At 43.1% G+C, this 27,918-nt stretch overlaps 1 protein-coding gene across 1 annotated transcript; it reads left to right on the top strand.

Moving 5' to 3' along the window:
- Positions 1-719: 719 nt before the first annotated feature.
- Positions 720-27,731, top strand: beta-PheRS (phenylalanine--tRNA ligase beta subunit). Its single transcript, XM_065453614.2, has 15 exons — positions 720-924; positions 1,207-1,262; positions 1,515-1,612; positions 1,678-1,734; positions 3,545-3,733; positions 4,306-4,456; positions 9,640-9,748; positions 10,247-10,379; positions 15,049-15,100; positions 16,299-16,360; positions 19,406-19,691; positions 20,308-20,400; positions 21,339-21,456; positions 25,267-25,422; positions 27,267-27,731. The coding sequence occupies exons 1-15, from the start codon at positions 867-869 to the stop codon at positions 27,416-27,418; spliced, it is 1,770 nt and encodes a 589-aa protein (XP_065309686.1). The 5' UTR covers positions 720-866; the 3' UTR covers positions 27,419-27,731.
- The last annotated feature ends 187 nt before the right edge of the window (positions 27,732-27,918 follow it).

Genomic DNA, 27,918 nt, shown 5'->3' with positions numbered 1-27,918 from the left:
GGTGGGTCGATATTTCGGTGGATATATTTGCGGATATATGCAAAGGTTATAAATGTACGAGCGAATTGTATTTAGCAGGTGACAAAGCGGGGAAGGGGGCGACGCACGCACGTTGAAATAGCCTATAAATATATATCGGGCCCTCCAACTGGCAGCAGATTTACTACATAGTTTTGACATTCTTTAATAATGAATTTTACTTTCAAATACATAAGAAAGCTACGTACATGTGCTGGACACACGTAGCATGTTTCTTATGAAGTTAACAAGTATATTCTTGAATGGGCGAGTTGGTGCATCATATTCTTGTGCTGCTTTAGCACAATTCAATTTGAGTGTGAAGGAAGAGGGACAGGTGACAGGGTGAGCGCCAACTTCCAACGGCAGTTGGAAGTTGACACCAACGGTTACACATAGGAAGGAAGAGGAACAGAGCGAGAAACACGGAGGTTATCCAGTAATGAACAGGCTGGCTAACCTGCGCGGGGGATAAGAGATGATAGAAAGAGGCAAAAAAGAAAAAGAGAACAGCGATACAGCACGACAACGGCAGCGGCCACGGCGGCGCGAATAATAGCAAAAAAAATCCTTGCGAGTGAGATATTTTTGTTCACATTCAAACTAAACAGTTTATCGCGCGCTACGTAAGATGGTAGCGCCATCCGTTGAACAATTCTGCAACCTTTCTTCGCTTGAGGACGTGACAATAACGCTTGTTGTTATTTTACACGTCAAAATAAGTGTGTGTCTGGCACGTTGGAAGCGAGTGGTGAAGCCAGGCGAAAGTTGCATTGGCCCGCGCCTGTTTCGACGGTCCGCGGTATTATTTGTTGACGTATACGCTTTCGAGGGAGTACCACGCCACAATGCCGACTGTAGGCGTTAAAGCAGCTCTGCTGTTTGAAGCCTTGGGGAGAACATACAGTGAGTAACACATGTCTGCTTGTTTGCCACGCATGGTGCAGGATGTTAAAAAGCTCACTCGATGTAGGGCCTTGCGTCATCCCCTTAAAAAACCTGCGTTGTGATTTTGTCTTATGGAGCTTCTGGATTTATTATTTCAATTCTTGCACAACACAACATGTGTAGTACTACCTTGATTGGTATCACCGGCAGATGCCATTCATTCATCACCACAGAACACGATGTTGCCTGCGATGCCGACAGATGCTTCTACCAGTTTTGATATTGTCTCGTTATGTGCAGCCGAAGAAGAATTCGCAGACCTGTGCTTCGAGTATGGATTGGAGCTGGACGAAGTTGTATGTACCACGATACATCTCCATGCAGTACATACGCTACCCTTTCTCGTCGTGCCACACGACAACTATATTTAGCATATTCAACGTCAATTTATTTCTCCGATGACTTCACGGCATGTGCTCTTTTTCGTGTATCTAGAAGTGCCTCTTGGCATAAAAGTTGTCGACACATAAAGTTAATTGTGGGAAAGATAGTAGGGCTATACCTCAGCGAATGCATCATTTGATATACATTGTATTTTGTTAATGCAGACGAGTGAAAAACAGATGCTCTCGAAAGAGCAAGGCAGTATGAAAGCTGAAGGTGCGTCGGAAGAAATCATCTTTCGTGTTGACATCCCTGCGAATAGGTGAGTCTGTGATTGTTACTCATGTATTGGTCGATCATACTAATTTTGAATTATTTTTTGCCCAGGTACGACTTGCTCTGTCTCGAAGGACTAGTGCGGGCGCTGCTCATCTTCAAGGGAAAGTAAGTGTACGAGTAAAGCAGGCACTGGACTGCGCATACATTGAGTAAGCTTCTCTCTGTGAAATGCTATTGGTTTGTGTATTATCCACCTCAAAGGAACTTGTTTCTTCTGCATAATACTGCTATTTGTATTGTCAAATAGTTGCTCCTTTACAGTTTGAAAACCAGTTCTGGCCCCAGTTTCTTTTTTTTTTTTATTGCCCCTGTCCCAATTAAATAAAACTAGGGATGTTTGAATAGCAAAACCTTAATGAATTGAATTAGATTATTAAAGAAAAGCAACCTGATATTGAATCGAATGCTGAATATTTTCTTATTTCCAAACAAAGTGAAATATAAGGTTAGCATGGAGTTAGTCTCGTAAGAATGCTTGTCTAGATTATTTTATACATGTATGTCCGGTGAACTGGAGGCCTCCTAAGTAAGGAGCAGCTTTTTTGGGCACAATGACATGCTCAGTAATGAAACAGGTGGGCAGCATGTTGCCTTTAATAGGGACGATAGTTGGCAAAGTTGATATGGATGTATAGGTACCTGTGCTCATTCGTTGGATTTCTTACCTTGTGTGTCCCGTTTTTTGGTGCGATTTGAATCAAAGCTTGTCACCAGATGCATGTAGAATGTTCTGTTCATCAAAGTAGATAAGTGCAGTACTGCATACAGCACCGCACACTGTGGTGTGACAGGCCATTTGCAATGCCCCTAGACTGTTGCACCACACCACGGTGCATGAGAGCAACGACACGAGGAGGATAAGCAGATAACAAGCTATATAACGCCACGGAAAATGCATTAGCACCGATTTAACTTGTACTTCTTCATCTTTAGCTAGCTATATAATTGCAGTTCTGGTTCCATGCGGCTCTGTATGCCACGTAATGAAAGGGACATGATGCCGCAAAGTTGTCACAATGTGCTATACAACACGTTTGCGTGCCCTCTGCTTCACTCATGATCCTCCTCCCGACAGCCATCTTGGTTTACCACTCACGCCACTTATAGGCCGCGGGCATTGCGAATGTGATAAGTTGTGTTGCCTAAATTAACAAATTCATATAAGCTTATAAGCTGCCTATAGGCAAAGCATTCTTGCTGAAAGACTTGGAGTTACTGAGCAGAAGTTATCCCCTGTGTGCGTTCACTCAGAAACTGGTGCCTTTGTGCAAACTGCTTCTCAACGGCAGCAGAATTACCAGGAAGAGTTGCATCAATTATTTTCTCTGTAGAGTCCCATGAGTGTTGTTATCCCTTAAATTAGAACAGAAACAAATGTGTTAAAATTTCAAATAGTGGATTCTCTCACTGATTAAGAATCAAATAGCATTGATTCTATTCGTATTCCAAATTTAAAATATTTACAAACATTAAAATAACACAATGTCATAAAACAATGTCATGCACATGTGCTGTCATAAGCATCATGACTAGCAGGCAGATTCACTATGGTGCCAGTGCTGATGAAAAGTTCCGGGAGCAGGTAAGCAATCTGGCTTGTATGAGGGAGCCCTCATGTTTTCTTACAAAAGTCACTTGTATGACATATTTGTTCTTTTTATTCTTCACAGCAATTCTTGTAACTTGTTACTTGTTTTCATTAGCTCATCCTGGCATGTTACAGATTGATCATTTGGCAAAATTCTCTTAAGCAAAGTTTGAAATCATGAATACACATGTTATGTTCCACTACAAATTTAAATGTGGTTATTCAGGCAATGTAAACTTCAGAATTTGCTTTTGTGAACTAGAGCAACCCCCAGATAGCTGGTGTATCTTAATTTTTTATGAATGAGTCGAATACTAATGACTGCAGGATTGAACCGCCATGTTACCGAGCCCTGCACCCAGCTGCAGATGCACTGCAAACTCTACACGTCAAGCCTAGCACTGCATCAGTACGGCCGTATGTGGTGGCTGCCATTCTGCGTGATGTGACTTTCAACCAGGACCGGTACAACAGCTTCATCGATCTCCAGGACAAGCTACATCAAAACATTGGCAGGTACGGCCGTAACTTTTGAAACTATTGAGTCCTGCCTTTGGCTTTTTCCAGAAAAGTGATGTTCTTTCATGTGTGCTAAGAAGTGCTGCAAATTGTGATGCCTGTGGAATTTGATTATTGTCTGTATAGCTGGCTTGACACCTTGTTGTGTGTCATCATGTATGCACTCGCATGCATGATGACATGTTCTTATTGGATGCATTTTTGAGTATTGTAACGGCGTTATTGTTTTTTTCATGTTCATGTCTATGGTTCACCTGCATGAAAAGGGCTTACCGTGTGAATAATAATAATAATAATAATGTATAGTAAAAAACATGCCCTGTATAAACTGACCCACGAGTTTAGATTCGCCTATTGGTGAGTGTGCTCACCCCTATCATTGTGATTTAAATGTAGCGTTTGTTTCTGGGCATAAGTTTGTTCAAAAGAATGCTTAACTCACAGTTCTGACAGTGTTGGAATCTTGACCATCGCTACAGTGTGACAATATGCTAACTTGTGGGGTGTTTTCTGGTGCTGCTGAAGATGTTGCTTTCTGATTCTGTCTGCTCACTTTCCTCTCCTTGCAGGAGGCGCACAATTGTATCCATAGGAACCCATGACCTGGACACTGTGCAGGGGCCTTTTGTCTACGATGCACGGAGCCCCAAGGACATTCGCTTTGTACCGCTCAATGATACAGTTGAACGCTCAGCTGAGGAACTGATGGACCTTTATTCAGTACGTCAGTCTATTTTAAGAACACCTTTATTGTCTTTTCATGCTGTAGATAATAAGGATGATTGTTACTAACTATTGGTCTGCGAATATCAAAATGTTCGAACACGAATCGAATATTGAGTAATGATATGCACATGCACTTATTAGCAAGGTTGGTTAATTTGTTAACGTTGGAACATTGCAATAGCATGTCAGTGTTAACACTAGACTAGTATGCAGTTGTACTAAAACATTCTTTACTTGGCTCATGATAACTTGGAACATTCAGTAATTCCCACTAGCTGTCCTCGCCAGCCTGTGCCTTATTATACCGCATCAAATGCCCGTAAACTTGTAGGCATTTGACCCTGTGCAAGTCGTCACTCATTGCACATACTTTCAAGTAATAAGCTCAGAATTGATGGTGGTACTACAAAAAAAGAAGAAAGGAAGAAAGAAAGAATATGGGTGCACATAAAGCTTGTGCAACCCTAAGGGAGAGGTTGGTTTGTTCGAGCATTTGTGACACATTATGCCACTACTGTGAAGAGGGGTACAAGCGGAGCTTGGGATCTGCGGCTCTTTGTTGTCGTAATGCCTCGGCTTCGCACTCCCTCGCGGCGAGGTCTTCGACAACGAGCCCTTTCTCGAGCAAGTTCCCCGCAGTGTTCATCAAACGCCGTGCGTTTTTTGGCTGAATGCATGACATGCGACCCGCACCCATTGCTGTTCCTTCCACGCAGCTCTGGTAGAATGAACCAAATGCGGCCTCCCCATGCATCTGACTGCAGGGCCTGAACTTGCACGAAACGGCAGGCGTGAGGCGAGTGAATACACGATCACACCCTTTTCCCTCTTCCTCTGGAAGGAGGGTCCGCCTGTGATTGGCTTGCACCTTGCACTGCGCCTACTTCTTCATGCGTATAAAACCCTGCTTTAAAGGGTGCATATGATGAACCTACAGTGGCTGAATCGGGTAGTGTGGCAGTCAAGCAACCCGGAGGTTGGTGGTTCGAATCCGCAGCCTGACAAGCAATTTTTATTTTTGCATGGCTTGAGTTTTTCCGTACCGCAGCACCGACGCCGACACGAGGGAGGCAATACTTGAAAAACAAAGAAAATGCACACTCGCTGTCTGCAAACCCATGCTCCTTACTACTGAGGCTGGCTTTTCTGCAATATTGAGACGTTTAGTGGCTAAGTATGCTTTACAGGTGAAATTTAGCTAGCAGCACAACATTGTCACAAATTCAGCACAAACTCGTCCCAGTATTCTTCGATTAGATAGAAACAAATGCTTAAAACCGTGTTTGCTCCCACACAGCCAGCAATATATTCGATTTGATTAGAATATTTGTGTACAACCGAATACTCGAACATTTTCGAATATCTATTTTACGTATCAAATACGAATATTAAATATATAATATTCAGGCTTTTCAAATAGTCGCACACCCCTAGTACTAACATTTTCTTAGCCAATGACTACTTGTTCCATCCTAAAATCATAGATAAGAGGGGTGAAACTTCTGCATTTGCTCCAAACTGCTGTAAAAGGGGTAAATCTTGCTCTGTGCTACTAGAAAAGCCCCATTCTGGCAATAATTGTGCATGTCATTCCTCCTTAAGGACTTCTGCAAGAGGTCAGGCAATAACAATTGTGAAAACGAAACCAGAGCTTGCACTTCCACAGCTTTGTAGCCTGTAAACAGTGTCAGTACTTCCTGTTATAAATCTGAGTCGTGAGGGGCACATTGCTTCGGCCTTGTGTAAGTGTGTCAATTCCAATAAGCCATTAATTGCTCATAGCAGTAAAAGTTGACTGCAAGCAACGACAGTAGCGACTACTAGAGGAATTATTAGTGAGCACAAAACTGGAACAAAACTGAAGTGATTCTAATGTAACTGTAGAAAAGCAAATCAAAGGAATCTCCAGGATATAATCAAATCAGCAAGAAAGGATGCTGAGCATTGCTGAGCTCCTAATTCTCAAAAGAATGAAAGCAAAATATTTCTTCGACATTCAGAGCGGTGAGACACTGTTGAAAGAGGGCCACAAGATGCTCTCAGAAGCACTAGCAGTCACGGAGTTTCTCCAAATTAAGAAGTAAAGCTATAAAGTAGTGTTGCACGCATAGTGAGATTCCACCTTTTGTACATAATATGTTATTTTTCTACTGCTACTGTCTTGTAAGCAGCTTGCCGCATGGTGCATTTCGTAACTTTGTAACTCATTACATGGTGTTTTAATTAAGCTATGTTATAATTCCTTCTTAATGGGAGTTTGCACAGTTTTTAATGTTTTGACAGCTTTGTAAAATTATTTAACAGTTTCAGAGCTTGCATGTATTGTTTTTTTTTTACCAAAGATGTCTGATACAGAAAGTCATTCTTTCTACTACAAAAGCTACTACAAGAATGCACCACTCACACAAGATATCAAACTTCTGGGCCTTGCATTAACTTTACACAGCAAACTAGTCATGCTGCTGAGTGCTTGACTTGTAGGATGGCAAAGAGTTCCTAAGATTGCATTGACATACCTATCTGGGCTTGTAAGTAAGCGAGTGTCGCATGAACTCCCCGTCACTCCACATTTCAGAATCAGAGTGGCAAATCGCGCCAGACCTGACAATGAAATGGTGTGGACAGTGCCTGGTCGTAACTGCTGGCCCCGGCTACACACGAAGTGTTGAAAAAGTCACGTGATTCGAGTCTGTTGCACAGATTGGCCTTACGATAACTCACCTGCTGCAGAGTTGAATTAGCCCTTCTGTATCTTGGAAAAAAACTGGAAAGCAGAACTTTCTATGCAACAAATGAAAGGTTGCCACAAAACACGGGTCCACTATCAAACTGAGAACCTCACTGGTATTCAGTAAATAGAATCTCACTTATTCATTATTTTCAGAGGAAAACAAGCATTTGATTCTATTCAGTGAAACTTGTACAGTCGAACCCACTTATAACAATATTTAAGTGCCACGAAAATTCCATTGTTATATTCGATAATTGTTATTATCGGGTTGCATGAAAAAATTAAAATAAGGGGATGGCAGAGCTGATATGAGAAAACTATATAGGCAGGGAGGCCAGTGCCCATCCCCACCACCTTGCTCCGCCCAGCTGCTGATTGTGCTCACATGTTTAACTGCTTCCTGGGCACTCCGATCGTGTGTAACAAGCCACGGCTATCAGCGTTAAAGAATGGCACTGCTATAACAACTGCAGAGAGGTGTCACGAGTGGTAAGCAATATGCGGGCACTGCTGAGGCATCGCATTGGTGGCTCGACCTTTTAAAAATTGCGAGAAGGCTGCCATAGCAGCCTGTCAGCTTGAGAAATCCAGAAGAAGTGCTGAGGAGAGATCGCCACAAGCATCTCACTATGTACACTGGCTTGGACAAGAAAAGCCTATGTCCGTCAGCCATGCATGCTTTACGCGAAGCTTGCCAACATCCTTCTCCAAGGTATCCAAGCACTCCGCGTAGTGCAGCGGAAGGTTCCTCGCGAAAACGAAGCCCTGGAGGGACTGAATCATGCCGGGCCTCCTGTGAGGGCAATGTTGAGGCAGCCTGCCCTACCACGTCATCGCTGCCATTGTCGCTGTCGCTATCTGATGGAAGCTCGTTCACGATAATCGTCTCGTCGGTTAGAAGCACTTAGTTTCCACATCTATAGCCCTGCACTTTCTTTTCACCAGCAACGTCATGCATTGGCGATGATTAGCAGGCAGATCAGCCATCTTCCGTTTCAGCGGCGAGTCAAGCGAAGTTGAGAAACTGCATGGTCGGGAGAAATTTAGACACAATTGACAAAAACAAGCAAGCGATTAAGCTGTTCGCAGAATTGCACTGAATGAGGAGCCAGCGAGCAACCTGCGAGCAATCTGCTTGCGGCACAGTTGGCGCGGTCCGTTTGTGCTTCAGAGGATGGGGTGGCGTAAAGTTATGGGCGCAGCCCATTCATGTTCAGAGGGAGGGAAAGGCAACGGGAGAGCCGTGCGGAGATGGCTGGAAAATGAGTGCGCGGCGGCTGTTGGAACAATGGCCAATCACGAAGCGGCTTGAATTTCTCGTTTCCTTTTTTTCTTTTGAAGGATCTTGCATTTCACTACCTTTTTGCTTGGACACCCAGCAGCGAGGCTTCATCGTTATAACTGATAATGCGGCATCGGGGCATTGTAGTAACTGGGTTATTTCACCATGGAAAACACACAAAAGTAGTCGGTGCAGCAGCTTCTCGTTGCAATATCCGATATATTGTTAAAACTGATATCGTTATAAGTGGAGCATAACTGCGAGTCGGCCTAGTTGGAACATATTCATATTGATACTTGTTGTGCGCAAACAAACAGGGACGAAGAATAAGGGCAACACAAGGACGAGCGCTTTCTAACAACTGGTTTATTTTTGAAGAACTACTTACTTAAATACCCACAGAACTGCGCGATCTAGTTAACAGAGCACCCTACATATCATACAGAGCTTATAAGCTCATACAGAGATCATGCAGAGCTTACACAGAGCTTATACGCTCTTATACAGAGCGTATCATATGCGCTGTAGGGTGCTCTGTTAACTAGATCGCACAGTTCTGTGGGTATTTAAGTAAGTAGTTCTTCAAAAATAAACCAGTTGTTAGAAAGCGCTTGTCCTTGTGTTGCCCCTATTCTTCGTTCCTGTTTGTTTGCGCACAACAAGTATCAATATGTTATAAGTGGGTTTGACTGTATTCACAAAAAAATATTTTCTAGTCCTTTATATACTAGGACTGAGTTGTAATCAGTGCTGGCATATTAATTTGGTATTCTCTTTAATAAGATTAGACCGTACTGTCTATCTTGATTTCTATGTACTTAATTAAGTTACTGATTGCTTGCTACGTTCTTGTTATGCTATGCTAGAAGGCTCCTGAGCATGTGTTGCACTGTATATTCTTGCCCAAAATTTGTAAGCATTAAATTTTGTGGAAATTTTTCTAATGTTCAATTTAATATTCAGCTTTTGTTTTTCTTGATTCTATTTCATGTTCAATTTGAAATTTACTATTCAGTATTCACACACCTCTACCGAAAAACAAACCGTTGCTTGTGTTTTCTTTTGTTTTCTTATATCAGTGTGATCATTCATTTTGTGGTTTTACTGGCAGTTTCACTGCAAAATACTAATTGGCTCCTTCACTCATGGTTGTGTTCTTTACAGAAGGACAGTCACCTTCGGCATTACCTGCACATTATTAAAGACAAACCCGTGTATCCAGTTATCGAAGATGCCAATGGCACCGTACTCTCACTACCTCCAATCATTAATGGTGAGCTAATTAGGCATTATATAATCATTGCATCGGCATGACACGCATCATGCATTAAGATTGATGCAATAAGCCAGGCAAATATTACAGCCAATGTGTACATCTATTCTCAAGTGAGATAATTTGATACAGTAGCCAGGTCAGATTATTTCTGCCAAACATATGAGCATGTTACGAGCATAGCAAGGACAAGGGCTAATGTGCTAGCAGTTTCGTTTGTGACCACAAAAAGGCTTTTACTAAGACAAATGCTTGACGTGCTTGACGCACTTTCTGCATTAAGTAATGTTGGCACATTAGTCTACGTACATTATATAGGACCTAAACATTTGCGAAATTTTGTTCTTAAATTTTGCCCTTAAGCTGGAAGGTATTAGTTTATTTAGAAGAGTTTCATCGAAGTAAAGGATTGTGTTTTTGTTTGTGTTTTGGTGTCCTCTGTGCAATATTCTGAAAATAAATGGAAACTAGTTTCAAGAAGGAAGTTTGTTCTTGCAGGCAACCGCTCCAAGATTACATTGTCAACGCGTAATGTGCTGATTGAGGTGACGGCTACAGATCTGCACAAGTCAAAAGTTGTTTTGGACACCATGGTCACGATGTTCAGTGAATACTGCAAGGAGCCTTTCACGTGAGTAGGCTCTTAAACTTTTGTTAATACTGTGTCATGGTGCTCAATTTATGGAGGTCTGGGTGAAAATATGAGAGTTTTGGCCAGATGTGTGAGCATTATCATTATTATACTGCTGCAGTGCTTGGATCTAATGAAGGCATCCTGTAAGGTTGCATTCAACTGGAATGAGAAATGTCATCAAGGCTGATTCATGTTATGTTGGATACCACCTTTTGGTGAAAAATAGTCGTACCTGGCTCTAAGATGATGTTGCTCCCAAAGCCATTACATCGCAGTATATAATTGGAACATATATGCACTCCATCTAAACCTGCCAAATTAGCCATGAGATGTGTGGATTCTGACCATCTTTTACAGTTATAATGGCTGAAGTAAGTATCTCTCTGAAACCAGATTTTCAGATTATCACTCTGTCTACTGAAAGGTACCTAATACAGTGAGAGCATTGTTGATATGTTCCCGTTACATACTTTTTACCGGCGCCAGCGTTCACAATTGAGAACACAAAAAATGGCTCAATAGAGCTACACGTTCATTTTGTTCTGGTTGATACGTTCCCAGAAAACACGATTTTTTGGCACCAACGTTCAGTGCGTTTTCCGGCCGCTAGATCTCATGTAAACAAGAAAATGCACAATGTTCACGTGATTGAGAACAGTATACAGTAGAACTCCGTTCATATGTTTTGGAAAAAGAAATGTGAGAAAAACATACTAACCGGGAAAACCTATGATCCGAAGTAACCAAAAAATTTGAGACTCAACTATTGTTGACATGTTTGTAATGCGAAGCATCGCGCGGATCGCCGCGGCACGACACGCCAATGCACGTTGAGTTGGTGGTGCTCCGGCAGTCCGAGACGTGTTTTGTTGTTTTAGTATTGCGTGTTGCTTTAAGAGGGCAGCAGGAAACCGAAACAAAATCGAGCTGGTGGGTGGCGCCGGATGCCGCCTGCAGCAAGGAACGGCGGCGCATTTGGATTATTGCCTACTAAAAGCGTGCAGTACGCTACTAATGGCACTGTGAACCACGCACTAGAAAACGGATAGGTGAAGATGCTTATTGCAATAGGTTTGGCAACGATAGCTGTTAATGTAGCGTGTGACGACCCGAATGGAGATTTGCTGGTACCAGAATAAAAATACTGTGCACACTGTCGTTTTCCCATAAGAAGGGCAGCAATATACTGTTCACGATTGTGCGAGCATCACGCCTTTTCTTGTTCACATGGGATCTAGAAGCCGGAAAATGCATACAATTGCAGTCTGCAGCAGGGAATGGCAGTGTATTTCGGTTATCGCCTATTAAAAGCATGCACTGTGCTTCTGACGGTAGCACGTGTTATAAAATATATAGGCAAAAATGCTTATCACAATAGGATTGGCGGTGATAGCTGTGAAAGCTGCATTCGGCGACTCCGGAGAAGATGTGCTGGTACCAAAATGAGAAGCTGAGTGCACACTGGCGTTTTCACATGAGACGGGCGGGCGAGTATTGCGGTGAAGCAGCCGTGTCGTGCCACCATCAGCGTACTTACCGTACACTGCGATCACGCATGAACTCGCCTGGCCACGCGTCCGTTACAATGCCAACAATACGTACACCGCCTAAATGGCCGATCCTCATACCTAGGCAACAGGGCAAGCAGACTGTTGTGTCAGGTTTAGGAACCGACTTCCTGTTGGAACCAGTCGTCCTTGCATCTTGACTGCCCTAAATGTTCACACATCTCTTCGTCCATGCCGCTCAGCGCTCAGATGCCTCATTGCTGGTACATCCTGTCATTCTTGGCAGTCTTTCCTCTCCGGCCCCTGTGTCGGTGACTGCCGGGACAACAAACACGCTGTTAGTTTCGGGAGTGGCTATCAGCTTGCAGAACATCTAAGTTCATTCCCACCCAAGGGTAACCATGCGAGCACAAACAAATCATGTTCAATGTGGGCCCGTGAATCGCACAGCAATGAGTCTTGCACACTGCTGCCGCAATGGTCTTCCTACGAAGTGCACATGTGGCATGCGGTGGCTTTGTTAAATTGAAGCTTCAAGAACCCTAAAATTCCATTCACAAAATGCTCTTGTCTACAAGACAAATCAAGCAGTGCACATCTCAAGCTCGGCATTGCATGCCTGGTGCCACTCAGTAAAAAGATCAAGCATTATGCGCACTTTCTTGTGGAACATGTATCAGATCGGGAGGCCTTTAGCATTCTTGAAGCAGAGTGGCAATCTGCTCTTGCCGATAACGAACGGCCAAAGTTTGCACAAGCCATTCATATGTGCAGCTAGCAAAACTGAGAGCACCTTACTCATTTTTTCTCCATGGCATTTACTGCCCTTCAGATTCAATCTATTGCTTGACAGCGTCTGCCAAAACAGTGCCATTTCAAATTTGTCAGCATTAAATATTTCTGACAACGGGAGAAGCAACTGTGTATCTGTTAGGGGAAGCGGCAGCGGTGCGGCATTCAATATATCGACTGTGGCAGTGAACGGGAGCTTGATGTAAGCATAATACGTCATTATACTTCTGGTATTTTTAAAAGGTTATTACTGCTGTTCAATATAGACAAAAATTCGATATATCCTGCAAATGTGCTTCTCCTAATTAGTATGCCATCACTTCTCGCACCGTGGGAAATATTTAATGCTGACGAATTTGAAGCTGCACTGTTGTGGCTGTTGCTGTCAAAGAAGGCATTGAAACTGAAGTGCAGCACACATGATGGAGGAAAGATGAGCAGAGTTAGTTTTGCTCTCTGTGAATATGGATGGCTCCCGCAAACTGCAGCCATTCATTATCAGCAAGAGCAGATCGTAGCTCTGCTTCAAGAATGCGAAAGGTCTATCGGTATGATACGATTTCCACAAGAAAACGTGGATGACACTTGAGCTTTTGACCGAGAGGCTCCAGGCATGGAATGCCGAACTGGAGATGTCCGTACTGCCGAGATTGTATTTCTTTTTCTGTGTGTGTACCACCAGAATGACATATTAGTGTCCCACAAACAGCTTAAACAAATCCAACCACAATGTTGCAACCTGTACTTCAACAGTTTTTTTACATTACAGTTTGGATTTAACAAAACCACTGCATGTCACATCTGCACTTAAGGTTGGAGGTGGCATTCGATAACAACTTTCTTATTTCTTCGTGGATATTTATGAAAATTGGCAGACTTATCAGCAACATTTCTGGGATACTACTGTATAACTTTCATAAAGCTATCCTTAGAACTTTCTATTTATAATATTTTTCTCCTTCTGGCCTTGTTCCAAGCCTGAATCACTTAAAAAATATAATAGAACACTTGTGCAAAGCACTGTGCATTCTAAGATGAATGATTGAGGTTGTGGTATTCTTAGATTATTTTTATTTGCAATGCAATTTTTTTTAGTTCTCATTTTTTAATTCGTGGAAAGACCATCACAGCTTACGTTGACCATGGTACAGGTGCGCGAGACTCAGCGCTGTGCAGTTCGTGGCCCTACAGTCTGGAGTGAGCATGCTTCATTTGTGCTCGATAAGTTACATGAATGGGAATGAACTTGGATGTTCTGCCTGCTGAAAGCCATTTTTGAATGTAACATTGCCTGTGTATTGTTAACACTCACCGATTCTGAGGCCTGAGGGAAAGAGCTGAGAACTGTGAGGTGCTTAAGCACCGAGCGGCGTGCAAAAAAAGATGGGTGGATGAGAAACAATGATGACTGTTGATGAAGGGAGAGGACAAAGCTTTCAAAGGACAAAGGACAAGATTTCAAAACCAAACTCAAACACAGTAGTAGTCTGATTAATCAACTCATTGCCAACGTATGATGATTGGCCATTCAAACACCATATTGCAACAGGGCTTTGGGCGAGCTGGTGGCGGCCTGGTGCATATCCAATTGATACTATTTGGCTTGCTTCCGTGCTGCAATCTCTTATATGTTATCCTGAATAAAAATATGCAACGAGCACTTGTACACGTGTAAGGTGCACTGCGGCCAGGCAGGGTTAGCGTTGCAATCAGTACATCAAGGACTATTCCGCAGTGCGAGCGTCTTCCAATATTGGTGTGCAAAAAATTGTTAAACTTTTTGTGTAATTGAAATGGCCTTGGAGTTTCAAACTAGTAAATCCTGCTTTTCACGATCTCTGGCAACTGTCCAAAATGTGTGAAGGTTTCAGATAAACTTTAGATAGGCATATTATGTATTTCGAATTATCGATATATTAAACTATTTGGCAGTCCCACTTGAGTTCGATATATTCAGGATCAAAGGGGATTGTACCACTCCTCTTTGTAATGCCTGCTTTTGTCTTTGACGGTAACATCAATAAATAAACATATTTCAGGTGGAATGCCAATATTTGGCTCTGTTTACGTCTCAATTTGAAGTACAGGGGAAACTGCTACAATTGTTGTGTTCCATAAGTAATTCTTGCATTGTATAAGTGAAGGGGAATGTGGATGAAATTCTCCATCTTGCTGAAACTGTAAAACTACATTGATGTTCTTGGCATTGTTGTCACTTCTGTGTTGTGACAACTTTATCTGACTGGTATCATTGATGACTAAACCACAGCATGCTTAGCAGAGGGTCTAGAACTGCATCTACCACTAGACGTATAAAGCTGTTATTGAAAGCACTTCCCGACATCCTTTATTCATGGGCTTTGCAGTGCAGAGAAGGTCCAAGTCGTCATGCCTGATGGGACGTCGGCATTTTATCCTGTAAGTTTCTTGCCAATAGCAAAATGAACAGCCACTGTTCTTTTCTTTTTGCACAGTGTTATGTCATAAAGGTTATATTGTCCCAGTGCAAATGCATTTTAGCAAAACGTGCGGCCTCACCTCCATAGCTGCAGCATCTGCCTTCGTGGTGATATAGCAATGGTATAGATGTGTCAAGGACATGCCGTCTCCCACCAAAAACACAGATTTTCAAACTGGCATAAGCAAGGTTTCGAGTGCAAACTGCAGGTTACAAAGAATAATTATGTATTTACCCTATTCAAATGCACACGTTTCCTTTCTTTATCTTCAAGAAAATGGGTCTGAACATTGCTTGCCTATTAGTATTAGATACTAAACTGAAGCTATGTTGGTGGCATTGGCAACAGCCCACCAACAGACCCAGCACCATTGCCATCACAAGATGGTGACAAGTGTATTTGTACTAATTGGTTGTGACAGCGCACTGCTTTCATTACCAAGGCTCATTCAAAGGGAAAGTTATTTTACGTACTAAGCTAGTGACAATGGAACCACGTGACATATTTTCTGTGTGAAGTTTGTGTGTTGAATGACTAACTGGTGAAATGGTTAGGCTAGGTGGGGGCCACAATTACGTTTACAATCGTTGGGTTGTCCGAGAAATGCAGAATATAAAAAGTATTGCACTGCACGGAGAACTACACGTGGCCCGTAGCAATAAAGAACTGTCTGCCAGCGACAACTATGGACGGTAAATGTGGAAAAGTTTTCATTCCGCAAAGGTGAACTGGACAAATGTAATCTTTTTTGGATTGCCAGAATTAGACGCATGCTACATTTTTCTGATTGTAAGCTTGGGTGCCACTTGTTTCATTCTTTGAAACTCTGAAAATATAAAAACTGGGTTGCATTAGAATCAGATTACGATTACGAAATAATCCAGCAGTGTGTTTGCACATCTTCTTTGCACCTTAATTTGACCTGGCATTTGGTATATTCCATCGGTCCCATCAAGATGGAACTAATGAAAGTCGACTGTATGAGGTTTTGTTATGTTGGGAGATTGGTAGCTTTCTTAAAGACCGCACGTACAGTGCTCCCATTGGAATCATCAAGCATATATCAACTAGATTGCCTAAAGACGTCACTTTCTACCTACATTGCCTGCTGTGCTGTCATCCCATTGTAGCACATTAAGTCTGTTGCTCTTACGCAGGAGCTGAAGTACTGGACACTGGATGTCGAAACTAAGGACATCAATGGCCTGCTTGGACTTAGGTGGGTAGAGCACGCAGCTGTTTTACCATGCACTGAGAGCCATGGTTGACACCTCAGTGGTCACGAACGGAGCCTATTTTGCAGTAGCTGAGTTAGTGCTGTCCCCACTCACACTTTACCTTGTGGCTTGCTGTTAACTGTATGCATGCTGATTGAGTAGCTAGGTGCAAACAAGCTGCTGCTGCTATAAATTGAGTCCTCTTACCGCTGTTTTGGCGATACGCAGAAATAGTAGGTGACAGAGTGCGTCCTATTACTGATATGTCACGAATGAAAAGTTTACTTCCTTATGGTGAGTGTGTTTAAATACGTCTTATATGTGTAGTATATTTTTTTAGCAGAAAGCACATGCAGAATTATGGTTACAGGTTTTGATTGCCCCAGCATAATGCACATGTCAGACAGGCCAATAAAGACTTGAGAATGTCGAAGGCAGTGCTTAAGGTTGAGTAATAAGTGACCGTAGTGGTAGGTGGCACGTCATGGTCTCTACACATTTCAGCTTCACGTACTGCCTCCGCCTAAGGCCTTGTTCACACCGCTAATTTCACTTTTGTTTCGCAACTGCAATAGCTTTGATTTACACAGTGGAACTCCACTGATACGTTCCTCGCTGTTGCGTTTTCCCAGCTACCACATTGTGTTTTCGTGGTCCCGACCTAAATCCCATTGGCTCTTATGTATTATGTTTCCGCATCTTACGTTGCATTTGAAATTGGCCGTCATATAAATATAACGGTGCAGGGAGAAATTCGCTCTCGCATATTGCAACAAGTGACGATTCGTTGCAGCAAGCTACTAATTCATTGCAACAAGCGACTAAAGTTTGCAACAAATGAACACAGTTACACCAGCCAGGAGCTGCACAAACATTAGGAGAAAGTATGCACAGAGCAATTGGTGAAACCTCTGAAAATTGTGCATCGATTAAAACCTGTCGGGAACCGTGCACACTGGGCCAATTCTTCCAAGTGCAGAGCTACATTTACTTTGAGGCTTGCAAGGGTCTTATTTGCATTTCACAATTGCCGGTTCTCTTGAGTCAGCTTCGGCGCTGTAGATGTGTGTTATACAGTGAAGCATATACTATATATTGCGGTGGGACCACTGTCACGGAACACCGTATGTGTGTCTGAATTATACACGCATTCATGTGCCGTTCCTGGTCATAATACGATCACCGAGACCTTTAACAACAGCACTGGCAGCCAGTCGGACTGTTTCCGACGTTGTGCTGTGGTGATTGGCAGCCTTTCTCATAGTTACGTTTTCCCGGCTGGTACGCTTTTTTTTTCCCCACGGTGCCTTTAAAGATGTATGAACGAGGTTCTAGAGTATCAGCTGAGTGGATTTCCCAGTTTGCTTAACTGCACAAATATGCAACTAGTGCACCGAGTTTTAATGCCTGGGGAACATAAGAGCGATGACTTGTCTGAAACCGAGACATCTCAGAATTCATTCAGCTGTGTACTTTGGTTGCACAAAAATTATATAAAAAGCACTACTTCAAGATACATAAAAATTCAGATAATTTGAAATCTCTTTATTACAGATAATTCAAACTGCTCTGTTGGTCCCAGCAAAGTTGTATGTATTTGAATAAGGAAAAACACCAGCGAATTCGAACTATAAAACCTAAAATAGGGCTATTTCAAACAAAATTTCTCATTCCCTTGGACTGCGTTTCATACAAATGTGAGCCAAAGGGGAAGGTTTGATGCTTCACTAGCTACCATTATGTTGCGTGCCCGAAAAATGATGAGTTAAGAGACATGGCAAGCCAAGACTGAACCGGAGCAATAGCAGGATGGCGCATGCCCTCCTTGCTCATCCTGCTTAAAAGAAGGCATTAAAAGGAGGACCCCAGCGTACTTGATTGCATTACCATGCCCTCACCTGCCCTCACCCTCTACCCTCCCTCCAAGTGCCCTTGATCACATCATTTCAGCACAGGGAGGACGGCGCACATCAAGCCACCATCCTTCTCAGCCCACCCTTGCATGTTGTCCCTCACACCATCAGCAAATGGTGCACGAGCCATGATCTTATTGCACTTCAACTTACACTGAACCTAGGCTTCTTCTGTCAAATCTCTTTGCATGCTGATGGAGGAAAAAGCAACTTCTTTAATGTGAGCCCAGTGACTGTTTTGGTTTTGTGCACTTTACCATGCAATTGGTTGGACGCTATACATGTATTTAAGGGGCTTTCCTTAGTTGAAACAAGGTTTTATGCCAATAAATTTCCTGTCCTCTTGCACTTCGAATTAATGACATTTAACGAGAATTAATGTGTGTTGTTACGGTGGCTTAGTAGCTACGGCATCCTGCTCCTATGCACAAGGTTACAGATTTGATACCCAGTTGTGATGGCTGCTTTTCAATGAGCACAAAAGGCAAGAACACTCATGTACTTACATGTTAGAGAACCACAGCTGGTAAAATATTCATAGCTTTCTACAATGCTGTCTCTCGTAGTCCCTGTCTTGCTTTCGGACATTAAACTCGTTGAATTAATCAATCAAGAATCAGTATTTGCACACAACCATTCATTTTTATTTTAAGCTTATGTCAAAAGAAGTGTTCGTTTGTGTAGCTTTCAAGAATACCGTACTTGCATAATTCACTTTGGCGAAGTTGAGGATCAGTTGGCCACCTATATAAAAGTGCAGCAATGCCCATTGTATGGCAAAATGTAGCAGTACAGCAGATAACCGAGCAAGCTAAAGCAAGCACCAAAGAATCACAATCTTCTGCCTGCATGTGACCCTTCTGTGCCGTAACGTCATGACACATTGGCCTCCTGGGAGGTGAAACCGGTTTGTAGAAAAATTAATACTAACAAATTATTGAAGGCATTCTAAGGCTTGCCTGTATTTAACTTAGGGTTTCGAGGTCTAGGGCCTTTGTTTTATGCAGAAAATGAAAAGCGGAAATGGCACAATATTTCTTCCATTAATCGTGATGCTATCATGTACACTTTGGGCTTGGAGTTCAGTTTGAACTTGTGGCTAAAAATGAGTCTCCTCTGCATTGTTACCCGCAGTCAGAGTGAGCAGCAGCTGTGTGACCTGCTGGGCAGGATGAGCCTAAAGACCAAGATAGCAGAAGGGGAGAAGCTGCAGGTGGAAGTGCCCCCGACGCGGCACGATGTGCTTCATGCAGCCGATGTCTATGAAGATGTGGCCGTCTCGTATGGCTATGACAACCTTCCTCGAGAGATGCCACCCACTTGCACCACTGGACAGCAGCTGCCTATCAACAAGCTCACCGAACAGCTGCGAATGGAGATTGCGCATGCAGGATTTACCGAGGCATTGACTTTTGCCCTGGTGAGAGAATTTTTGTCTTTCTTGATGGCAGGTTCTTTGATCGCCTGTCCTTGTTGGCCTGTTTTTGATGGCTTGTTGTTGGTGGTGGTTGTGATTGATAGCAAAGCGGTAGATATCCACTGGCAATTTGTCATGCATACTATCCGAGAAATTGTACTGACAAATACCCACTGCCATAGCTTCACTGGTAGCCCAGTTGATAGCAATGATGCAGCAGTTGCGGCCTTGATTTCCATTGGTAGTAAGGGCATTTTCTCCTGCATTGATTATTTACTTATTAAAAGCAGGAACTTTGAAATTTCTGTTATTATAAGCTTGCCTTTACACTAGAGCACTCTAATATTGTTTATACATTCTTGGTCAGCAGTGGTTCTTGCCTTTTCACCAGTTATGAGTTTACTAAAAATCAAGCACCTCAAGCTGCATTTATTCTTCCTTTGTGCCTTTCATGTAGGCGTAAATCTCTCTGGTATAGTATGTTCTTTATTTGTAATTTTCTGCAAGTTTCACCAATATGACATCATAAGGAGCTCTGAGGCTTTACATGAATGTGTTTGTGCTTTATCATATATGTTACTTATATTTGTACATTGTGACATGTATGACTCGTTTTCAGTGCTCAGAGCAGGACATTGCTGAGAAAATTCGCAAGCCTGACGGCAGCAAAATTGCCGTGCATGTCTCAAACCCAAAGACACTTGAATTCCAGGTTTGTAGCTGTCTTTCTTTCTACTGCGAGGGCAAATCAGAAAGTCATTGCCCTTATTTTTTATTAGCCAAAATAAGGTACATACAGGTAATTACAAATATACGTACTAATTTACACACTTTACACTATTTTTTCACATAGTCCGCACACTGGTTCAGACATTTGTCCCATCGCAGCACTAAGTTTGAGATGCCCTTGTGGTAGAGTTCGCCTGGCTGATGCACGCGGCCTCTTCGAACACTCATTGTCATCCAACTCTTCACAGGCTTTCGTGAACTCACAACACCACCACCTCACACTTCTCAAATCGAGACACCTTTCCCCATACATGGGCTGCATTTCCCTGTGGATTTCGACGGCTGTTCCTCGCTTGCTCCATAGGAAATGAATCACACTTCGTTGCTCATGTGCCGCATATGCGTGAAGCACAACCGCCATCTTTAACAACTGACAACAGCACCATGCTGTAGAGCTACCAGCAGGTAAGGCCAGGCCTGTTCAAGAAAGGTCCACCGCTGGGAATGGATATGGGGACTTCGCATTTACGGCTGTAATTTGGCAAAAGAAAGAATTGAGGCAAAGACTTTCTGATTAGCCCTCATACTTCTTGTCATCATTGCTGTTCAACATTTTGCAACTGCAGTAGCTTCTGTTCGCTCATTGAGTGTCATTACCCCCCCACCAATTTGTTTTCTGTGTGGTTCTTTCCATGTGTGCATTATTATGCCCCTTAAAGCAAGTAGTGCCATTATTCATTATGGCTGCATCTTTTATGACATGTACAGTGAATGTTGCACATGTCGCTGTAGTTGAGAAAATATGTACACTTCTTAATAGCCTTGTGTGGTATCTGAAGGACAGTTTTTTTTCTTGGTGTGTTGGGCATTATTTTCTTTCTGCCTGTGTTAATCAGCTGCATCTGCTTCACCTTGACACAGGTAGCTAGAACAACACTGCTGCCAGGACTGTTGAAAACACTGAATGCCAACAAGAAAATGCCTCTGCCCCTCAAACTGTTTGAAATTTCAGACGTTGTTTTGAAGGATGATAATGATGGTAAGTGTTTTCTCATGCATAAAGTACAGGTGAATTACAGCTCTACCCTAGCTGTATTCATAGTTGTCTGCTCTGTGTGTTACACAGAACGTGATCAGCGCTACTGTCTTGTGCCCGGTTTCACATGCACAGTGCATCCCTATTTGCCTACCAAATTATGGTAACACATCATGCATTGCACGTTGCTTGAAAGATCTAAGAGGACCGTCACATGCCATGTTGATGCTCTTGCATTGGTGCAACTGCATTTGTGCAGTAAAAACGCCAAACATCACTGTGGTGTGTCACGCCATTGAACCTGATGTCCCCAAATCAGGCTTCTTACTGCAGTTTGAACATGCTTCCATCGACACCTCTCTTTGTTTCCCTTCCTTGTGCTCAGTTTCGATAATTTCAAACCTGCATTTCTTGCTATAGAGACATTGGCTTTCCTGCCACATTGAGTTGCCTGGTAGCTGAGCTCGTCGCATCTCTTGGGCCATGTTTGAAGCATGGTTCCTAATACCGTATTTACTCACGTAATGAATGCACTCCCAACTTTAATCATCAAAATTTGTTTGTTTTTTTCTCCTGCATAATAAACGCACTCCAACTTTCATCCCCTGCAGTCCCACCAACAGCCACACTGTAGCTTTCCCACTTCACTCAATCTGGCTGATGTCATGGCAACATGAGCAGCAGTCGGGGGTTGCCTCCTTGTTCTAGTGGTCGTCTTTCTTTGTTTTTTTTCATGCCAACCCCTTTCGGTTGCTTTCTCACCCGCCCCGTGCATCATGCACCGTTTTTTTCTTGCTTTCCTTTTTTCCTGTGTGCGGCACGTACTTGTTTTTGAAGTATTCGTGCGCCATGGCACAACTCACGAGCAGTGCGAGTGTAGAGACATCACGGCGCACAAGCACACTGCGAGCGAAGATCATGAAACTGCCCACACCAGCTTACGGCGGCTTCCCACAAATAAACATTAAAGGGCCAGCTGCAACTGGCGGCACTCGGCAGCACCAGGACAGCTGCGGGAATGCACGGAAACAGCCAGTCAAAACGACACAGGACAGTGGCGCGAGGTCTAGCCCAACTTTTTTTTTTATGACAGCCATTCCCACTCCGTGACAGTGTTGTCAGTTGCCTGTTTTTTTGTTGCCTGTATCGCGTTTTGAAGTTCAGGATGGGCCGAAATGTCAGCCACAGGGCCGGTTTCAAGTTCAGGCTGTGGAGTGTGCAGTTGAGCACGGGAATCGTGCTGCTGGTAGGCATTTCAGAATGGACGAAGCCCATGTGCCTTACTGACAGAAGAAGCACAACAAGCTGTGCACTACAAATTGGGAGCGGTGTGCCTTTAGGCGATTGAAGACTGCAAAGTTTCCTGATGTCGAAGAAGAGGTGCTAGAATATGTCTGGTAGCTGTGAAAGGAAGGCTGTGTCGTTTTGCACAAAATGATCAGGATACATGGGCAAGCCACAGCCAAGAAGCATGGCATCGTGACCACCACTTTTAATGTAATGGGTGGATGACATGCTTCATACGGCGCAACAGACTGTGCTTGAGGAGGCGCACATCAGTTTGTCAGCGGCCGCCTTCTTGCTACAAAGAGAAGGTAGTGGACTCTCACAAGTTTGTGATAAGCCTGCGGCGGGACTGAGAAGTTATTATTTCACAAATCAGGAATGCTGACCAGATGCCCATCAACTTCGACATGCCGATGCGCAGTACGGTCATTGAAAGAGGAGCAAGCAGCGTGCTCTTCAGAACGACAGGCGCCAAGAAGCAGCATTTCACGGTAATGCTGGTAGTCACGGCAGATGGCAGGAAGTTGCCACCGTACATTGTGTTTAAAAGGAAAACTGTGCCAAAGGTCAACTTCCTAGCCAGCATACACGTACGAGCCCAAGAGAAAGGATAGATGTTCACTGACCTAATGGCTGATTGGGGCCAGACTGTCTGGAGATGGTGACCTGGTGCCCTACTTCTCCCGTCTCCCTTCGTGCTCGACAGTTTTCATGGCCACCTTAGAGAGGACGTATGCCAGAAACTAAAGGAGCTGGCACCGAGATCACCATCATTCCAGGCGGACTCACTTCGGCGCTGCAGCCCCTTCATGTTTGTGGGAACAAGCCGTTCAGAGACAGTGTGTGCCACTTATACGCAGACTGGATAGCCCAGAAAGGGCACACCCTGATGCCGACCGGCAAGAGGCTGTCCATCAAGCTGGTATGCTCCTAGATCTTGGATGCATGGCGCTCGCTGCCAGCCGACTTGATCTCAAAGAGTTTCAAGAAGACTGGAATTGCAAATGCACTGGACGGCAGCTAGGATGACCAGTTGTGGAAGCACAATGTGGAAGTGGCCAGCCACCTTGACGGTGGGTCTAGCGGTTCTGATGAAGAGCGAACCATAGAGAAAACAAAGATGAGTAAAGGGCAATAAGAAACCTGTTTGCAAATAGCATACGCATATATGTACTGCAAAGGGTGAGTTATCTAACGCATTTTTTTTTGCATTACTGCATTTTTTTCTCATCCCAAAAAGTTTTCATTAAGTTGACCCAGCATAAGAAATGCACCTCCCGACTCTGCTTCAGTATTCCGTGAAAAAAAGTGCACTCATTACACAAGTAAGTATGGTATAGCTGGAGGTACTATGTCAAGCTCATACTTCTAGAAAGAATATACATTATTTTTTTTATTTATTTACATATACTGCAGCCCAATGTATCGCTATAGCAGGAGTGGGAACATTTTACATTACTATACATTACACATTAAAAACACACATATACATACACAAAAAGATGAATGATCAAAAAGAATCACTTTACATGTTAGCGAAGTGCTTACCAGTGGTAGCTATGAAATCATTTAGTGATAGTGAATGAATATTACCGGGTAGAGAATTCCAAAGCTCTATTGTATGGGGAAAGAAACTACTTGAACGTGTTAGTACGGGCATATATAGGTGTTATGTTCAAGGCATATTCAGGCAATTATATTATGTCAATAGGCATGCTATAGGAGTAGAGTATCTCCTCGTTGACACGGTCTTGTTCTGTACAATTTCTGGGTGCCAATGTTTGCTATTGAGAATAGAGAAAATTACCCATACAGTTACACTTCTTTTCTACCAGTTAATATGTTCCCAAAAACACAATTTCTTGGCAACAACGTTGAGTGAATCGCCAAACTGTGTACATTTTCTGGCGGCTAAATCCCATGTGAACAAGAAAAGGCATGAGGTGCGCGCTGTCGAGAGCAGTAGCTGCTTCCCCGCAGTGCTCTGCTATTTGTGTCACATGAAAGTATGACAGTCGATGGGGTACGCTCACTTTCGTTTCTATTTCTATTTAACCATAGTTCACAAAAAGAAGCATTCTATTTAAACTAAGTTTGTCAACATTGTTCCTATGGGTGGCCAACCAAAGTTGGTACCTTTGTCCTGTTTATGTGACACTTCTGTTTAAGCGAGTTTCGTTTATCTGGAGCCTTCTATTTCACTATAAAAGTACATTATTGAACACAAAGACAATTAAATTATAAACCCCCTTGCCTAATTTCAGGGTTCAAAATTTTGTTTAAAATGGGCACATAACTTGAGGTTTAATGGGAGTTGCTTCAGAGTAATGCATCCATTGCTGACTGAGAGCAGACATGTGAAGTCCACAAGCTTGCAACAACAGTGCGGATGTGTAATACAATGGCCACAGGTGTTGGCAGTCCTCATTGAATAAGTGTACAGCTCCCGCAGGCTTGTCTGCTGAGGGAATTAATGTGGGCACACTGCTTGCTGCTCTCTTCTCATTGCCTCGTGGGTACTTCCAGAAATTGGAGCCGTGAACCAGCGCCGCCTGTGTGCCTTGTACTGCGGCAAGACGACAGGCTTTGAGATTGTACATGGCCTTCTTGACCGCACCATGCAGCTACTAAGTATTCCCTTTGGCGATGGGCCTGAGCACTACCGCCTACAACCCACTGAGGGTGAGCTACCCTTTGCATCTTTGTTGCAGAAGCTATCAGCATGTGGGCTTCGGCCACATTGTGCTCAATGCACCAGTTCTTATGATATCCTCGTAGCTAAGCGGCATGGCATTTTCGGGGGGGGGGGGGGGGGGGTGATCCGCCCATCACGTAGCCTGATTTGTGTCACGCAACCTTCACCTGCGACGCTGTCGGGTTAGGCTGAGTTGCAGGAATTGGAGTTCCCCTAATTGGAATTGCAGTTTAGACGGAACTTTGTCTATATGCAAGCTTTCCCCACCACGTCCAGTAACCGCACACAAACGTGGTAGGCATTGGCAGGAGTTGCTTACGGATCGTCTGTGGACCAGATCTCCACTTCCGCGGCAGCCAGTTGAGCTCCTGCTCATGATATCAGGCCCTATCGCTGAAGAGGTCTACTAGAGAACATATTGACATCGAGCTTCCCATGATGGCTTGCCACCTGCTACCATACTCTCTGCGCAACTACGTCTAACTAACACTCCTTTGTCAGAATCTAGCAGCAAAAGTTGCAGTTTGGTGCATAATCAACGAAAATTTCTTAGTAGTGGACTTCTGTTAATTCAACCCCCGGTAAATTGATCCCGATCAAAGGCCCTGTCCTGTGCCGATGCATTTCTATGTGTCCAAACCTTCGTTATTTCTATCCTAAAATTGGCATTTGCAGGACAATTTGAACTTGACCAGTAAGTATGCACGCGGCTGACCCCAATAACGACCCCTTTAGTGGCAGCGTCTGGCTCGGCGGAGCTTGGGGAAGAGTGAATGGATTGAACACATGTCACCTTCCGTTTGAAAATGCCTATTTTCGGTTCACCCTGCGACGATTTCGACGCAATAACAATAGCTCAAAATATCTGATTGCAGTATTTGCCCGATTTTAACACGTGCCTTTTGTTTTCCAAAAAAAAGTGTGGCGAATATTGCCTGTGCTTGCAATCGGATACGAAACCTAAATCGCGGTCGCGGCCTCTGTACGCTTTACTGCATAACTGGGTGCCATTTGAAAAATATTGGTGCACTTTAGATATTCACTTTGTTTAGGAGCTTTAACAGCATTTCTATGTTAGTTTTCTACCTGGGACACTTAGAAAATAGGCACACATTTGATTTGGGGGCGTTTTTTTAATTGGACAAATACTGTCAAACCAGTCCGTCGTGTGTATTGGCGTTTTTTCTACATCTTTTTAAATTCCGCCTGCTGGATGATTCAATGAATTTCATTGGTCGCATCAGGGTTGATTTAACGGAAGTAGACTGTATATAGGTCGTATGGCATCCTGATAGCTGCGAAGCCGTCTCATCAACAAAAGAGAAGGCAGCAACTTTGTTCATGGCTGCCACGTTTGTGACATCACATGCGCAGATCGCATCATAAAAATTGGGCGACACATTGTACAGCATTTGAAAGTTAATATGTTGTTATGCATTGGTTCTATGGAAAATTTTGTGGTGCCACAGGGACATTCAAATATTCTAGCAGAATAAAAAAAATGGTTGGCAACCATGTTTGTTTCTAATGCTCAAAGTAATGGTAAAGATCGAATGAAATTACGGACAATATTTTTTACATTGAGAAAATTTGTGAGTAATAAGATATTTTCTTTAACTATGTATTGGCAGATCTCTTCACTATTTACAATTTACTGAAAAGTAATGAATTGTTCCAACAATTTATTGACTAGTGATTGCATTGCTGTTACTTTATGCAATTGTGTCTGCTTGGTTTGTATCTTTTGTTTCCATATTTCATCAGATGCCACTAGATGGTAGTCATGCTTTCATAAATATTCAAGGACATTCTTTTGAAACATGCTTTTCAGATGCCACCTTCTTCCCAGGCAGATGTGCAGAAGTTCTAGTCCGGGGCAAGGCTGTGGGCACTATTGGTGTTCTGCATCCTGAAGTAATAGCAGCATTTGACCTCAGTCTTCCTTGTTCAGTTCTAGAAATCAACATTGAGCCATTTGTCTAGCTGCTCATAGCAAGCGATCTTGGACTTTTCCTGGTGCAAGCTTTTTTTATGAGAACATAAAGTAGGCTTTGCAAGTGGAAGCTAAATTAATCTGCATGCTTTGGACTATTTCTGAACAGCGTGCTTTTCTTTTTTGAACTGTGGAAGTTGGATCACCTTTGAGCCATTTCTGGGTATGCACATGTACGACAAAGGTCACTTCTCTACTTATCTCGCCATTGCAAAAACTGTGCATTGTTCGGACCAAATAAAGAAAGAAGGGTAAGTGACAAGAAAGTTAGTTCTACCCTAAATAAAGTCCTCTTGGCTAAAAGCTCGTGTGTTTGTCATAGCACTACATACATTTCATTTAAATAACATGAGCTCAAGACAAAACCATGACCACAGGTTGGAAGCTGTGCCTTTGCTACATCTATGCATTGCTCATAAATTGCATAACACAGCCTACGGACTTGGTAGTTAAGTGAAAACACAATTATTACAGTTACAACACTAACAAT

The sequence above is a fragment of the Dermacentor albipictus genome, chromosome 2 (genome assembly GCF_038994185.2).
Source record: "Dermacentor albipictus isolate Rhodes 1998 colony chromosome 2, USDA_Dalb.pri_finalv2, whole genome shotgun sequence".
Lineage (NCBI taxonomy): Eukaryota > Metazoa > Arthropoda > Arachnida > Ixodida > Ixodidae > Dermacentor > Dermacentor albipictus.
Note: the sequence above shows the minus strand (reverse complement) of the source record. Positions and strands in the feature narration are given on the sequence as shown.